The 15,442-nt window shown below is 46.7% G+C and overlaps 1 protein-coding gene across 2 annotated transcripts in view; it reads left to right on the forward strand.

Annotated features, from left to right (window-relative positions):
• LOC6600258 (zwei Ig domain protein zig-8) overlaps window positions 1-15,442 on the forward strand; it is a 42,501-nt gene that overhangs the window by 3,442 nt on the left and 23,617 nt on the right. Inside the window, exon 2 of one of the 2 annotated variants that reach the window (XM_026993292.1) lies at window positions 1,127-1,311. In XM_026993292.1, coding sequence (XP_026849093.1) covers window positions 1,272-1,311 — 40 coding nt within the window. In that variant the 5' untranslated portion in view covers window positions 1,127-1,271. Of the gene's footprint in view, window positions 1-1,126; window positions 1,312-9,589; window positions 9,619-15,442 lie in introns of those variants that run through there. The other variant, XM_026993291.1, reaches the window with a different exon arrangement.

Genomic DNA, 15,442 nt, shown 5'->3' on the forward strand with positions numbered 1-15,442 from the left:
GTAGTGTAAACTTTGGAGCTCAAGGGAGAGCTTGGTGTGAGAAAAGTAGGTGAAGGTGATAGGAAAATTCCTGCAGCTGGCAGAGTACTCAGAGACTGCATTACATCCTTATAGCCACCAAAGCCCATGTCAGCGATAGAAGAATGGGGCATTAATCTCCCACCCTTCAGCCTGCCACTCTAATCTGCCACTCTGCCACTCAATTTTCATTTAATTTTGACACTCTCCTTAGGATGATTTGCCGTCTGAAATGGTCGCAAAATCAACCTGAATAAACACAGTCGGAGCCTAAGAAATGCCTAACGTTTTCGGGGCCGGAATCTTTCAGATATATATATATATATGTATGTGTGTATATGGTATATACATATATAGTCCCTGTAACAAAGATTACAACCTACTCATCAGCCATTCAATCGATAATTGTTGCTTTTGGTTTAGTTTTTGTGGCCTTAAGACGATTTTCCAGGCTTCCTTGAAACAGGAAATTGCATTTCCTGCCCAGAGTTATGTAAGAGCTTTCGTTTTGCAACAAAAGAGGCTGCACATACGATCAGAATCTGGCTTATCAAAACAAATTTAATCAATTTATGTTCCCATAACATGGGAAAATCCCCAGTTAAGGCTCAATGAAAGTCCATTTTTGGGTGGGTTCCAGGCTAAAAAGAAAAAAACGAAAATTCCGGTCAGGCAAATGCGAAATGTAGGGGGAAACAAACAAAAAAAAAAAAAATAGTATTCCGGTCTAGGACCGGGGCTGTCCCAGCGAAAAACGAAAAGAGCAAACACAATTGCAACATCAACAGCAACAAGGACACGGGGCATGGCAACGGCAGCGGCAGCGGCAGCAAGGACAATACAGCAACAAAAAGTTCAACAAACGAACGTTAAAGGATTAAATTGTCTGCCATTGATATTAAGTGTTTTAAATGTCATTGCAAGTGTTTAATTCACGAGCGGGAAGGAGAGAAAAAAACGAGAGGAACAGAGAGAGAGAGTGAGAGAGGGAGAGGGAGAAACAGAGGGGCAGATAGGGCCACGCGAAAGAGACAATGCGAGCGTATCGCGGGCTTGTTGTGTGCGAAAAATAGGAATAAAACCCAATATATTGTCGTATCTTCCCCAGAGATTGCCATAGATCAAAACCTGAACAGAAACACAACGAAAGTGCGAATTGATAGCACCACCGAGCAGACCTGATAAAGCGGAATAGAAGAGGAGGCCAGAGCCACAGACTTGAAAGAGAAGAAACATAAAAGGGTCATCGCAAAATGCTGACCCTGTGGACGGCGCTCTTCTGCTGCCTAACGGGTAAGTTGATCTCTCCAAGCACTTTACTTATTTATGAACAAGATTATTAAAAGTATTTAATGCCAAGTTTAAAACGATTTTAACGAGCTCCGACCACTAGATGGTTTCACAATCGCGGATGTTCTAGGAGGGTTCTAGGAGGTCTAGAGCTGTGCCTTTCGTGTCGTCCGTTCGCCTATGGGAAATTTATACAGCGTAGCGTAGCACCGTTCGACGAATCAGTGTAAATTAAATCGAACGTGCTTAAGGATACTGCGAATACAATTCAAGTTAATTGAAACTGAGATTTCTTCAGGATTACTCTAAGAACAAGGCCTACTCGTGCGCTCGTGCACAAGCCACATCCACCTTTCTGCTGTGGTTCTGCTCGCTTTTGGCGGTGGGATTGGGGGATTGGGGAATGGGGAATGGCATAGGTAAAGCGCTCCTTCGTACCTATCCCATATCCTGTTTAAGCATGCATAAGATTATCAGCGATATATGTGTGGGCGTACAGAGGGTATGTGGCCGCAGAGCACCCTCCTCAAGGTTATTATTGTTGCTGGCTGGCACAGCGATGAATCCTTTTAAAAACATTTGTGGTTCAGGCTGCGAAAATCCTGATTTATGTTTCTGCCTGCTGCGTTGTCCTTGCAGTCAGTCCTCCTGCTCTGCTCTGCTCTGCTCTGCCCTGTTCTGTTCTGTTCGCAGCAGGAGCAGAGGGGGAGAGGGGGCGAGGGGGAGAAGGAGACTGGAGAAAAAGGAGCCAAAGCAAACAAATGCGGTCGCTGGCTGGCTCGCTTGGGGTCGCCTTTGGGGCATATCGCATAACAGCGGCGGCAGCTCCAATGAGGAATGTGCCCGGCCAGGGGTTGACAGGCCGAGGGTCGTGTCGTGTCACTGCACTTTAAATTTTAAACGGAGCCAAAGCCCAGCACAATACAGCCCACAAATTGCTCTCTACACATAATTATGCATAATTGAAAAGTGTAATTATGGCCGGGACTGGCACTGGCACTGGCACTGGGAGTGGAACTAGAACTGGAACTGGGACCTACTCTCTCTTTCTCTCCTTCTGCGACTTTATGAGCCGCAAACTGTAAGCTCAATCAAGCGAGCCCGCAACAGGCAAAGGAACACAGATCTTGGGGAACCAGACACCGCACCACCGCCCACCCAACAATCCACTCAAGCGCAATGTTTATGACTCGCAAGTCCTTTTAATTGCCACCGCCTGCTGCAGGCTTGAGTGGAAGCCAAGACCGAAGAAAGAGAGCCAGGCAGGAGTCCAAGAAACAGCGCCGTGGAGGCAATGAGGCCAAGGTAGGGGTAATGCCCTGGCACAGACAGACTTGCTCGAAGGAGTATCTGCAAAGAATTGCCTTGCCCTGTTGCTCGCCTGCAAAATGGCAAAAGAGAACGAATTTTTTATTGTCAGAAATAGGCATATCCCCCACTTCCAATACTCTGAATAATAAACGTCACTTCCTGTATTAATTAAATTGCATTAATGAATCCTCAAATTTGTATTAAAAACAGCAATCAACTTTGTACGACTATCTACCCTCAATTAACTATACGATTAATACAATTAATTATCGATATCTCACGCAATTATCAGATATGCATTTAATGCTAGTAGATTTCATTATAACGATTGATTCTATACGCCTTTCCAATTTCCAAATGAAAAGGATTGTTCTCATTCAATAGACTATAACTCATCCTTTGATTAGCGAAAACTTGCATATACTCGTATGTATCTATCGTCAAGCTTTTCACTCTGCATAGAAGTTTGGAAATTTTCATAAGAACTTGTCCCTTGGGCTGCCTAGGAGGTCTGCAAATAATTTACAGCATTCACGGCGATAAATTATCGGTGAGGTAATCAACGCTTTCTGTGTAAGCAAAAACGCTATCGAACGTGGGCCACACTGACTTTCAGCTTGTCCTTTCTTTTCTCACTCTCTGGCTGCCATTACACAGAGAGAAACAATTTGTCTTCAAGCCATACAACGAGTGATAAGTCACATTTCAAGAACATTTTTCTGCCAGCCTATTTTCCATACTTTACTTATTTCAAACCGCAATATTTTACCATTATATACCTAAACACTTGTGTTCCTCTTCTCTCAGTGCAGCCTATTCCAGTGTCCTTTGGTTCTGTGTGTGTGTGTGTGTGTTTTCCTGCCTGCCAGTGCTGTCATGTGTTTTTATTGCATTAATTTTTATGGTCGCTTACTTTTGTTGTTCTTTGTTTCAGGTTGTATTTTGCTGTAGTTGTTGCTGTTGTTGCTGCTGTTGCTGTTGTTTCTCATTCTCGCACAATTGTTGTATTTGTTGTTGTTGGCGCTGGCACTGCTGCTGGCGTTACCGTTGACTGCTTTTGTTTTACTTTGCTGCTGCGTATGCCCCAAAGTAATAAAGCGAATTGGTTTTCTTCAAATAATTTCCATTTTAAATCCAGTTGGCAAATCCAGCACAGTGCCATCCCCATTCCCATCCCCATCTCCACGCCCCATGCCCGCGCCCCCGTCCGTCGCTTTTGGGGATTGTTGTTTTTAGTTTTTTTGTTGTTGTGGGCGCTAAGGAAAAGTGGCTTCATTTTCCCGCATAAAATTGTTGCCAGAGAGTTGTGGGCCCCGAGATTTGTTGTCGTTTGCCTAAAAGTGGCATGTGGCATGGGGAATAGGGGGCATGGGCCAAGTGCGGCATTTGCAATTGTTTCTTTTACGCTTATCCTTTGCCTCAGCCTCAGCCTCAGCGTCAGCCTTAGCTTTTCTTCTCCTTATACTTATTCTGAGTGATTTCCTGTCCCTCTGCTTGTACTGCTTGATTTCCTCCCCTCCTGCCTAGGCTCCGTGGTTCCTTTCTTGATTTCCTTCCTTCCTCTCTTCTTATTACGCTTGATTTGCTTAGCTGGTGGGGATCCTGGCCGACTGTCACTTGTCAAAGTAGGCCTCAAAATTTAATTGAAATTTAGTGTAAACACAATGACAGGCAGTCGATTATCCTGCTTACGAGATCTCCCTGCCGCTGAATCCTCTCTCTGTTGCTCCAGTTTCCACTTCCTGTTCGAAGCACATCGCCCTGGTATATATTTCCCGGTCTAAATCCTTTTGCGCGCAAATCCTGTCAACTTTTGGCCTGACTTTCCAATTTGCCAGCGTTTCGCCCCTTGTATATGTCAAAAAAATTGGTAGCCCGCTTGCCTCCTGTCCGCCTCTCGCCGCTCGCCTTTCGCCTTTCGCCTCTCGACGCCCGCCTCTCGCTTCCTTGCAACAAAACATTTCACACGTGTCACTGAGCATGGAGTTGTTGCCTGTCAAGATGCCACAACCCTAGAATCCCCATACACACCTCTCCCCCTCCGCCTTCCCGATAACCCTGCTGCTGCCAAGACAACCAGCAACAACAGCGCAGTGCTGCCAACGCTGCATTAACAGACACAGACACACACACACACCACCACACACACTACCGCCACCATCCACACCTCATTCCCCCCACAATTTGTTTGCCTATTTGCTTTGTGCATATGGAATTGAAATGGCAAACAGGAACGGGTCTGAAGTGGGGCAGAGAGAGCGAAAGAAAAATTACGTTGACACAGTGAAACACGCATACACACACACACACACACACAAGCGCTCGCCCCCTCCCACACACACACTAGTGCCATCAGCGATTGGCCCTAAGCAGCCTCATCATTTCGCTCTGCCCCCCTTTTGGGCTGTCTGTCCCCCTCACACTCTGATGAATGCAGCAACAGTTTAATGCAATCATTCGCTGTCTCTCTTCGGCGTGATGATTCGCAGGCCATGACCTTTCAACATTGCTTCTGAGCTTTTGCCTTGGAAACGGTGGCCATCTTTTTGCCGGAAGACACTCTAAATGGAGCAGGAGGTTAGCTTTTTACATACTTACCGATCGGTCATTTTAATCGCAGTATTAACATATCATATTATAATTTCTGAAGGCCTGGTCTGGAATACCATCAACAAAAAGAAAGGCTTGCACAGCCAGTTTGCAGTGCGAAACCTGAAGGTTTGGTTCGTTTCCTCTGGAAATGATCCCGCAAGTAGTTGCTCGACTAAACCTGAAGCTCTGGTTCAAGCAGTGCACCGCTGAGACCTGAACGTTTGGTTTCTTTTTCATCAAGCAGTGCCGCCTAAACCTGAAGGTTTTGTCCGCTTCCCTTGAATCGCTCTGGCAAGCAGTTGATCCACAAAACATAAATATTTGTGTAATGTGCTAGTGTGTAAAACTCAATCAGGTGTGCAAAGCGATGAGTGTATATGTATGTAAATTGAATAGTTTTACTTTTCTGGACTGGAAACTGTGGTGCTCCCATCCTTCTTTCTTCACATTTGGATTTATCCGTATGTTTTCGTATTTTTAGTCGTAAATTATATTGGAAAGCACACTTAAGCTTTCCTGCCAGCCCACATGGTATGTGGTCTGCCGCAGTACAGCCCTAATCCCGAAAATCAATAGAGTATTAAGTGTGATTAAAACGATTTTTGAATAATTTAAATATTAAATAAAAACAATTTCTAGTATTACACTCAACTGAGATTAAAACGTCTAAAGGGTTTATAAGCCTTGGAAATCCATTTAATTTAGTTAAAACTTTTTCTGGCTGTAGCAAAAACATTACCGTTTGAATGTACAGAAGCAACTGTTGAAAAAATGAGAACCCGTTTAAGCGAATAGGCTTAACCTTCGGGAAAGAACCTCGTGAGGGAAAAAACATTTCCATCTGATATGCAACGTGCGCCAACAATTGGTAATTAACGAGCTGGCCACAAGTTTTTCTTGATGCTGGCAATGCTTTCTCGGGTTCCATCTTCTCCCAAGGGGGGCGACCGCCCTCGGCATGGCCAAGTCGAATTTGTAATCCGAGGCGTTGATTGCCACTTTTAACCCTTTTTTTGTTGCTGAAAAATTCTTGGACTTCTTGTGTTTCCCTTTTGCGGAATGGGGCAGTTCATTTGAATTGTTTTTGTTGGGCTGCCGTTTGGAACCCTTGTAATAGGGTTGCCTATTTTCAATTTCTCTCTCTTCATTTCTTTATTTTGCTTATCAGAGAACATTCTCCACAAAGGCAAAAAACGAAGACATAACAGTGCAGGGGGGAAAAAATAAGAGCAGAACAAATTGTTTACGGATGTGTTTGTGTCCTTCTGCGGGGCACGATTCTGGGGCAAAGGAAACCCCCAAACCGAAAGAGGATGTAGCAGAAATTCATAACAAACTACATTTCATGGCATTGTGTCTCCTTATTCCCTGCATCAGTGTGTATCTGTGTGTGTTGTGCTGAGGAAATTCACTTGACTTTTGGCTACATTTTTTCCCCCTGGTTGGCAAGGCTAAGGCTTCTTCTTGGTCTCCACGTCCTTCTCCTGGTCTTGTTGTGTCTGAGGGCATAAATAAGCTTTGGGCCAGACTTGCTGCAGTTGTCGCCGCTTGGCTGCCGCTTGACTGCGCTTCGGGCCAACAATGGTCGATGTTGCCAATATCCAAACCTACACATCCTCGTATATACCCCCATGTACAGACAGACATACATACATACATGCACACTCGTATGTCTGCTTGTCTTTGGTACTTATTTATGGCTATTTGTCGGTGGAGTTGGCCAACATTCTGATGCCATATTTATATGTATGCAACTCCTTGTGCATATCCCGTAAAAAGCTTACAACTTTAAAGTCCACAGATTTTGCGAATAAACAGGCGAAAGTCACGAAAAGAAAACACACAAATTTCCACAACTTTTCACCGGAAGTTTACGTTAGTGAAGTTAACTTTTCTTTCTGGCTGCCACTCTTGAAAGTCCATTTCTTTGGGGAGTTTATAATCTTGGAAACTTAACTTAATATGGTGATTAAACCCAAAGTGTTGAATAAATATCGCATTTTTCAATTGCATTCTACATGTACTCGTGCATCTGTATGTGTAGAATTTATTCATATTTGCATATTTTCTGTCGCCACAGTTCGGAGTTTTCTCAATATTGTTTGAGCCTCTTGTGGCCTTGGCCCGTTCAATGGCCACTCAAGTCAATTGTTGACATAATTGCCCAACGGCAGACAGACTTCTGGGAGAGCAGCTTTTCTGCTCAGCTCTGCTCAGCTCTGCTCTGATTTCCTCCCTCTAATCTGGCTCAGTTTTATTATTTCGCTAAATTGATTTTGAATTTAGTTCAATGTTTATGGTCAAATGATTTCATTTTTGTGTCACCAATCGAACGGGTGGGAGGGCGCCATCCCTGGCCAGAGGTGAGGCCTTTACTATCCGGATTGGGGCTTCAATTTTTGCCCTTTGTCTAGCTTATAAATCATTTGTGCGGCGATGCGTAAGCGGACACCCCTAAGAGCCTTAGGACCCCTGCCTCCCCTACCGCCCCCCTCGAGGAGGATAAGCTGGAGGCCCAAAAATAAATATGTATGTGAAACGAGGTAAAAATGAAAAGCGATGCCCCGAAAGTAATCCCCAATCGATTTTCCGGGGGGCAAAAAAAGAAAAAAAAAAAAAAAAGATGAGAAGCGAGACTCATTGAATGACTTTCCGTTCGCTCGCTCGCTCGTTCGTTCGCCATTTGGCGACTTTGAGGAAGGTTCTGTTCCCTTGTCGATTTGCATATGCTTTCAGGGAACGGGATGGGGCGGTCTGGCCTGGTCTGGCCTGGTCTGCTCTGGTCTGGTCTGGTCTCGTGTATATTGTGGAGTGTAAAGTGTCGGTGAATACGTTATACACATACATTTTTTATTTATTTCATATCCATTAAGTTCAAAGCGAAAGATGTGTCCGGACAGGCGGCAATGGCACCGACAACGGAACCGTCTAATGTATTGGCTTCTACTTTGGTTCGGTTCGGGTCTGGGTTCGGAGTCTGTGGTGCCATCCTCTGGGTAGCATTCCGCCCCGTCCTCCCATCCCCATTGATTGCCCCACTGTGCCGGAGCCTGGGCCGTGGCCGGGGCCGGGGCCGGAGCGACGTTGAAATTTCAATTACTCAAGCAAAATGATAAATGAACTTGTAGCCGCAAATTTTTGCCCTGCCTTTTGTCTCGGGTCCCCTCTAACCTGCGCACTCTACTCCCCAACAGCCGCAAACTCCTTTTCTAACCAAAAGCCATTATGGGAACAGCCCACTAAGTGTGTGGGCGTGGCAGAGATGTATATATGCATGTACATATGTGTGGCATGTGCAACTTTAGCTAGTTTCTCGACTATTTGACAGTTTTTCTCACTACCCGGACAGGGACAGTGCCCCACAAAACTTTAGGAACACTAAGCCCAAGCAACGCAACGAAATACATAAACTTTCATAATTAGCATAAAGGGCTATTAACTAAATGCATTGCATAGAAGACTGCGAGGAGAACATATCCTAAACAGCGATCGTAACTGCGATCCACTAGGAAATTCCTTCTTTCTAAAGATTAAAACCGTAAGTCGGTCCTCTATTTTCACCATCTTTCTTCTCGCATTCATGTATTTTTGTAACGCACTGTATGCAGAGGCTTGATTCGCTTGGATGGAGTGAAGCGTGAAGAGCGGAGAGCGTGGAGCGAAGGAGAGAAGTGCTAAGGCCTTGTGTTTGCACTCAAGTTTATTTTAATAATATTCTTTTGGCTTGGAGCTCGAGCTCGAGAGCTGTCGTGCCTGGTCCCGTTACAGCTACAGTTGCACTTAGTTAGCAGCTGAAATGTGGAAATCGTTTCGGATCTTGCAGAATGTGCATAAATACATGCTCGAGGATTGAGTTAATTAAATAGGACGCCCAGAGCCGTCATGACAACTGGTACTAAAACGACTTCATTAGTGCCAAAACACTCACTCTCTCACTCACTACTGGATTGCTCCACTCACATGCACTCACGTCCACTCACAATAACACTCCAAACACGCCCTTGGGAAACGCATTCGTTCTCCTCCATCGGCAACGGTACAGTGCCTGCAACAACAAAAAGCTCGGCGCTCATCAATAATCAGGTGTTGCTTTGTTCGGTGTTTGCTGCCTAGAATGTCAGCCATGCAGAGACGTGTCCGTCCGCCCAGCAAGGCACTGTAAACCCGTATCGACATCAGTTTAATTGCATTTCATTCATTGCTAAGCAGAGAGCTGTACGGCAGAGGCAGCGCGACACTCGTAAAGGGAGACGAGAGAGTGTCGGTAATGCTGTGAAGTTTTATTTCACTTCAATGCCAGCCGTGGCCGCCCTCCAACCGTGGAATTGAAGTGAAAAGTAAAAGAGAAAAACAAAAAATTAACAACGAGGAATGCTGGGGCATTTGTTTCATCTGCTTTTGTCCAGAGTAAGTACATGAAATGAGCGTTTTGAATTGTATTTACATTGGGCATTATGAGAGTATGAAGTTCCCTCTGCATTTGTGACCTTTAAGCTCGCCAGAAAACCAATATACCCCACAAGCACCGCGCACAAAGAGAATAACAGAGAGGCAAAGCCAAAATGCAATGCCAAGTGGCTGTTTGATGGCGAGCGAGAGCGGGCTGATGGTGTGGGAGACTGAAGTGTGGGCGTCAAGAGTGTGGGGAGCAGAGAAGAGAGTGAGATGCTGGCAGAGCAGAGACAGAGAGGAGCGCCCAAACAATGGCTGCAATGAGCGAAACAAGTGGGAAAAAGAACAACTTAAGCCCTTGGCTTTTGTTAGTTTTTGCTTTCGCATTCATTTCGGGGTAAAATAACGAGCATGAAATGAACAGATTCGTATGCAAAAAATTCGTGCCACGACAAGCAGTGGGCAATGTATCCTTGGTTAAGTAAATTATAGATAGCTTGCTGTACGAATGTTTATTTATTGCTAACAAGTCGTTATCTTCGACCACTGTGCTGGTTTCACTTTACTGCCACTCCACTCCACTCCACTCTCTTGTTTGTTACTCTCTTTACTTTGTTAAGTACTTGGGGCGGGGGGTGGGAGCGATTCCAATCGCTTTCGCCTCTTTGGCCTGCGGTGCCATCGACGCCGCCGGCGATGGTAAAAATTGAGACGTCACCAACCACCGCCAACGCAGCAAACGGCATGGAATGGCACACAAAAAAAAAGGAGAGAGCGAGGTGGGGAGCGCAAGTTGAAATGGGAAAAAGAGTAAACTCCGTTAATTGAATTGTGCGCTGCACAGCTTCAATTGCAGGCGGAAAAGGGATGGGTAGATTCCAGCTGTCAAATGGAGAGTGCCAGAGGGGACAAAGAGACAGATCCCATTAGGCGGTGGTGGCAGGGGGGTGGCAGGGGGAAGGGAGCGCCATTTGGAGCTTACGTTTCGGGTTCTATTTTAAGCGTTTTGGTTTTTGGCACGTTTTTCGTTTTATCTTCCTCTACCACAGACACACACACACACGCACACACACGCACACACAACACCCTGCATCCGCTTGACTAAATGTGGAATCCAAAAACATGTTATGTAAACACTTATAACCGCACATCTGCTGCTCCCACTGCTGGCGTTCCCTTTACAGGGGCTTTATTAACACAAATATTAATTTTTGCGGCGCTCCATGTGGCATGTTTGTTTACATTGACGCCACTGTTACGCTATACCCTACCTCAGACACCCTTTCCCCCTGTGCTCTTGAATATCATTAGGGCTCCGCACCGCCTGGGCCACCAGAACAACGCACTTGAATTTGCATGAAACAAAGAGAGTGTCCCCTAAAATTATGTTCCCACCCAACAACCCACCAACCACCACCCAACAGCATTCGTTAACCTTTGTGCACCCCTATTCAGACCTTGACTATGGCTTCATTTCTGGACACCTCCTTTGAATAACTTAGGTCCAAGAACTTTTGAGGCCTCGTCATGAGGGGAGAGGGCGCGTGCACTGCTGAAGGAAGATGAACAATGTCCATCGTATCATCCCATCCCATCCCATTCCATTCCATCTCAGAACTGAGATCTGAGATCTGGGCTATTGCACCTGACCTGTAACCCAGTTCTTCAAGGCTTCACGGTACGGCGCGGAACGGAAACGGGCACGGGAACGGGCACGGGAGCTGGAACGGAAAGTGGATGTGGATGTGCGGACTGATGGGAAGCGAAGCTGCCCCAGAGGCTCAAGCGAATATTCGAGAGACCATTCGGGGTGCATTAACTTTGTGGAAAAGTTTGCGGGCGAACAAGCGAAACTATGGAAACTTTTCCCTTTGCGGTCACATTCTGATCTCAAGCGGAATCAAAGGGTTTGTCTTCAATGCGTGGAAAACTTTGGATATAGTGAAATTCTGCTCTAAACTATTTTCATTCCTGCTCGTAAGAGGATTTTTATAGTTTAAGTTAAGCTTCACTTTGTTTTGCGGTCCGGTCCAAGTGTCATGTGAGGCGGAATCAAATCAAAGGTTTCTTGTTGTCTCTGATTTGAGGATAGTTCACGGAATCTCTTACCGCACAGAGGAATCTTTTTATGGTTTTCGGTACGGAAATAATTCTACAAGAACCCCATCTTAAAGTAGTTTCCCAATCACAAATATTTCACACTTCCTGGAGAGTAATGCCACCTTTTGTTGCTAAAGGAAAACCCAAGCTTGTTGGTTAGAGTATACGAGAACGCCACACCACACCACACTGTGGCCACTGTGGCCACTGTGGTCGAGGATATTATGCTCCAGTGACTGCTGTTGGCATTGCGAAGATGTTGATTCTTGAGAATTGTATTGTGCCAGCATCCGCATCCTGGCGGGCGTCCAGGGAGCGGCGGCGGGAAGCAATACAAACTGCAGCAGCAAGTCGTCTCGGCAGACGGAATGCGGCAATTGCACGCCTCGCTGCTGCCAGTGTGGCCGTATTCCGCTCTCCCACCTCAGCCCAATTTCCCCAACCCGTCCGAGAGCTGAGCAAATATTTTCTTAATTAGTTGCTGCCGAGGAAGGTTCTGGCTCGCACAAAAAAAACCCAACAGAAACCATGCAAAGGGAGTGCGGAAACCGGGAGGGAAGGGAGTGCTGCCGACTTGGTCAGTTGTCAAGTGTGAAAAATTGCAGCTCAAATTGTGGTACAAAATGGCTGCGAGCTTTCGTTCAGCGCTCGTTAAAAGTCACGCAGGGGTTTACGAGTTTAAACAACAACAGGACCGGGAAAAATGTTTTTAAATTTATGCGTATGAAAACAGAAATTATATTAATTGCAATTGCAGCGGCAAGTACGGTAGCGGGATGAGGGAGGCGTGAGAAGGGAGTAGGGATTGCTGTGAGTGTTGAGAAACATGAAAATGCAACAACAGCAACAACAGCATAATCATCATCAGGGGGTTAGGGGCAGGACGTTGATGTTTGCATCGCAAACAGCAACAAAAAAAAAAATAAAAATTGCAAACAATTTGCATGTCAAAAGTGCGTCTCGAGTTGGCAACACCCGGAACGGCCATTGCGGATGCCTCCTAGGAGCCACCCCGCCCCACCCCAGAGCAGAGCTCTGCTCTCTCCTATCGCCATGCCAAAGCTGCCCCTCCCTATTCCCATCCCAGAGCTACTCCTACACTGAGAGCACTCTCCTCCGGCTCTGGCTCTGGCGCTGGCTCTGGCGCTGGCTCTGGCACTGGCTGTGGCCCTCAACAGCGTTGTTTGGCAAGCAATTGGGGAATTTACTTTTGCTCAGCTCTGGTCGCGCACTCTCCACTCTCTCTCCCTGGAAACTTGCAATCAACATAACAATTATGCGAGAAGCGCAGAGGAGGAGTGGGAGGTATTTGCGGGTGTGGCCATGTCGGATTTTATAGTCAAGAATATTTATAAAATATACTCGTACACACAGAGCGGTTTTTGCACCCCACAGCCATATGGCGTTTATGGTGCAGACAAATTTAAAGATCACGCAGCTAATTATGTCAGGATCTAGCAGGCGGACACATGTTCGGGGATGGCACTCGCTCAGGAGAGGGGCATATGGGAGGGAGCATTGTCTGGTCGCCCCGACATTCTGCCGAAATCAGATAAGCAGTGGCAGGGCGCTGCGATTGACAAAGCGTATTTAATGAGCAGACTCCTCCCCGGCCCCGGCCCAGCCCCAGCCCCAGCCGCAGTTGCCACCACCTCCGCCCTCGCTGTGGCACCACCCAAGTGGTGGCACAGGGGCTCCTGCGAAAATCACAAAATCAGTTGGCAAGAAATCACAGCAGACACGGTAGACAACCAGAGGAGGGGTGAAACAGAGGGGGGTGGGGGATGCTCTAGGAAAAACCGCGGCGACAACATCGCCAGCAACAACGAGGCAACAACGACAACGAAAACGACAACGACAACGACGACATCATGCTGGCAATGTCTGTTAGGGGATTGTGTTTTTGGGAAGGAGATTGCTGTGTTCGTGTGTGTGTGTGTGGCATGTTGGAATGGCAACTAGAAGCAGCTTGTGGCATATGCCACCGATGCGTGTCATCAACTGTCTGTCTGTCTGTTGCATATCGAGGGGGGGGGGGGGGGGGGGGGGGGGGGGGGGTGTTGTGCCACCGAGAGGAAGACACAAACACCGAAATTGTTTAGGCTGCTGCCGCTCCTGCTGCTTAAGGTAGGATAATGACATCAATATGCTTGACGACACTCCACACGGATCTTGGGCGACCTTGAACCCAGCTTTCGAGTGGCGTGGGGAGAAAGAAAAACTGATGTCGTGTGCCAGAGTGAAGTTAGGGAGGGAACAACCGGTAAGTGCTGATGGGGAAATGTCTTCTATCTATTTATTATCCATCCATACGCAGGAGAGGCCTCATTAGCAGTCTTTACCTCTACCCAATGGGTGGGGGGGGAGGCGAAGCAGAGGGCCCTCTTTCAAGTGGTGTGTCGGTGCCCATGCCCATACCTGGCCAAAAATCTCTAGGGAATTCGGACCATTTACGGTTTTGGCAGAACTTCACGGCCAAAGTGTCGGTCAGGGGGAAAGAGTAGTTGAAACACTTGCTGCCTGCCGCCTTCAGAGCCACAACCGCCAGAGTTTTTCATTAGTGCAAGTGCCGCACAGCTGCATGTCACACGAAGGCACACACTCGCACACACACGCACACACACACACACACACACACATGGCAGAACGACTCCCAGCACGTTTCAGGCATTGCGGAACGTGCCAAAAAGCATTGCATAAGCGCAGGCGGACAACAAAATCAAAAGAGGAAAAAAGAAGCGCAGAAAATGTTGAGGAGGAAAAACAAAAAAACAAAAAAAGCTAAAAAAAAATGAAACGTAAATAGAGAAAAGTCGAGGACAATATTTTTGCAAGGCAAGGCAAACAAATCTGAGCCACAATCTCGCATAGAAAATGGCATTGGAAATGCGTTTAGCAATCATCTCACGACTCGGCAGACAGTCGACAGGACACTCGCCCGCCTTCCAGTGCATTGCGCATACGCCACGTTCACGTTGCATTTGTCGGTCTGGTTATGGGCAAGGGGCAAGGGGCATGGGGACACGGGCATCGGGCATCGGTCTGCCTGCCAGTCTGTCCGTATGTCTGCCTGTCCGGGCGTGTGTTAATAATGCGTGACACAAACTGGAGCTCCAAGTGAGACTCCCTTCGATGTGACATTCGAATTGAGTGGAGACGGCACATTTTAAGTGACAGCTTGCAGCATGCCCCAACTCGAGTCCGAGACTCCGAGAGTGGAAGAGCTGAGAATTGACTTGAGAACTGTCTTTGTCTGTCACTCTACCCCGTCACGAGTGCCGGGCCGGGGCGAAGGGTACAGTACCGAGTGGGTATTTATCATATGATCGATTGGAGGCTATTTATAAGAACTAAATTACCATCCAATTAACGGGTATGCCCTGGTCGAAACCTTTTCGTAGCACACTTGTCATTGTTTTATTGACACGCCGCACACACTCAGAAAAGGGATAACGGGGAGGGGAGCCCTTAACATTTAAATTGCAGCTTAAAATATTCAAAATAAATGTTTCAAAGTGCCAAAAGGAAGGAAAGTTCTGTTCACTTCCACCCCCTACCCCCTTTTTTGCAATCTACGTGTGTGTGTGTGTGTGTGTGTGTGAAAATTTCAATTTCCTGCTGCGGTGGCAACACTCTCGCACACACAACCCCCCAGCATGCCACCAATTTCTGCCAATCAAAAGAAACCCCGCAATCGATGGGCGGACTGAATAAATTCTGGTGTGCAAGGAAATTAAAC

This window comes from Drosophila persimilis, unplaced genomic scaffold (assembly GCF_003286085.1).
Source record: "Drosophila persimilis strain 14011-0111.01,24,50 unplaced genomic scaffold, DperRS2 tig00000824-arrow-arrow-pilon, whole genome shotgun sequence".
Taxonomy (NCBI): Eukaryota; Metazoa; Arthropoda; class Insecta; order Diptera; family Drosophilidae; genus Drosophila; species Drosophila persimilis.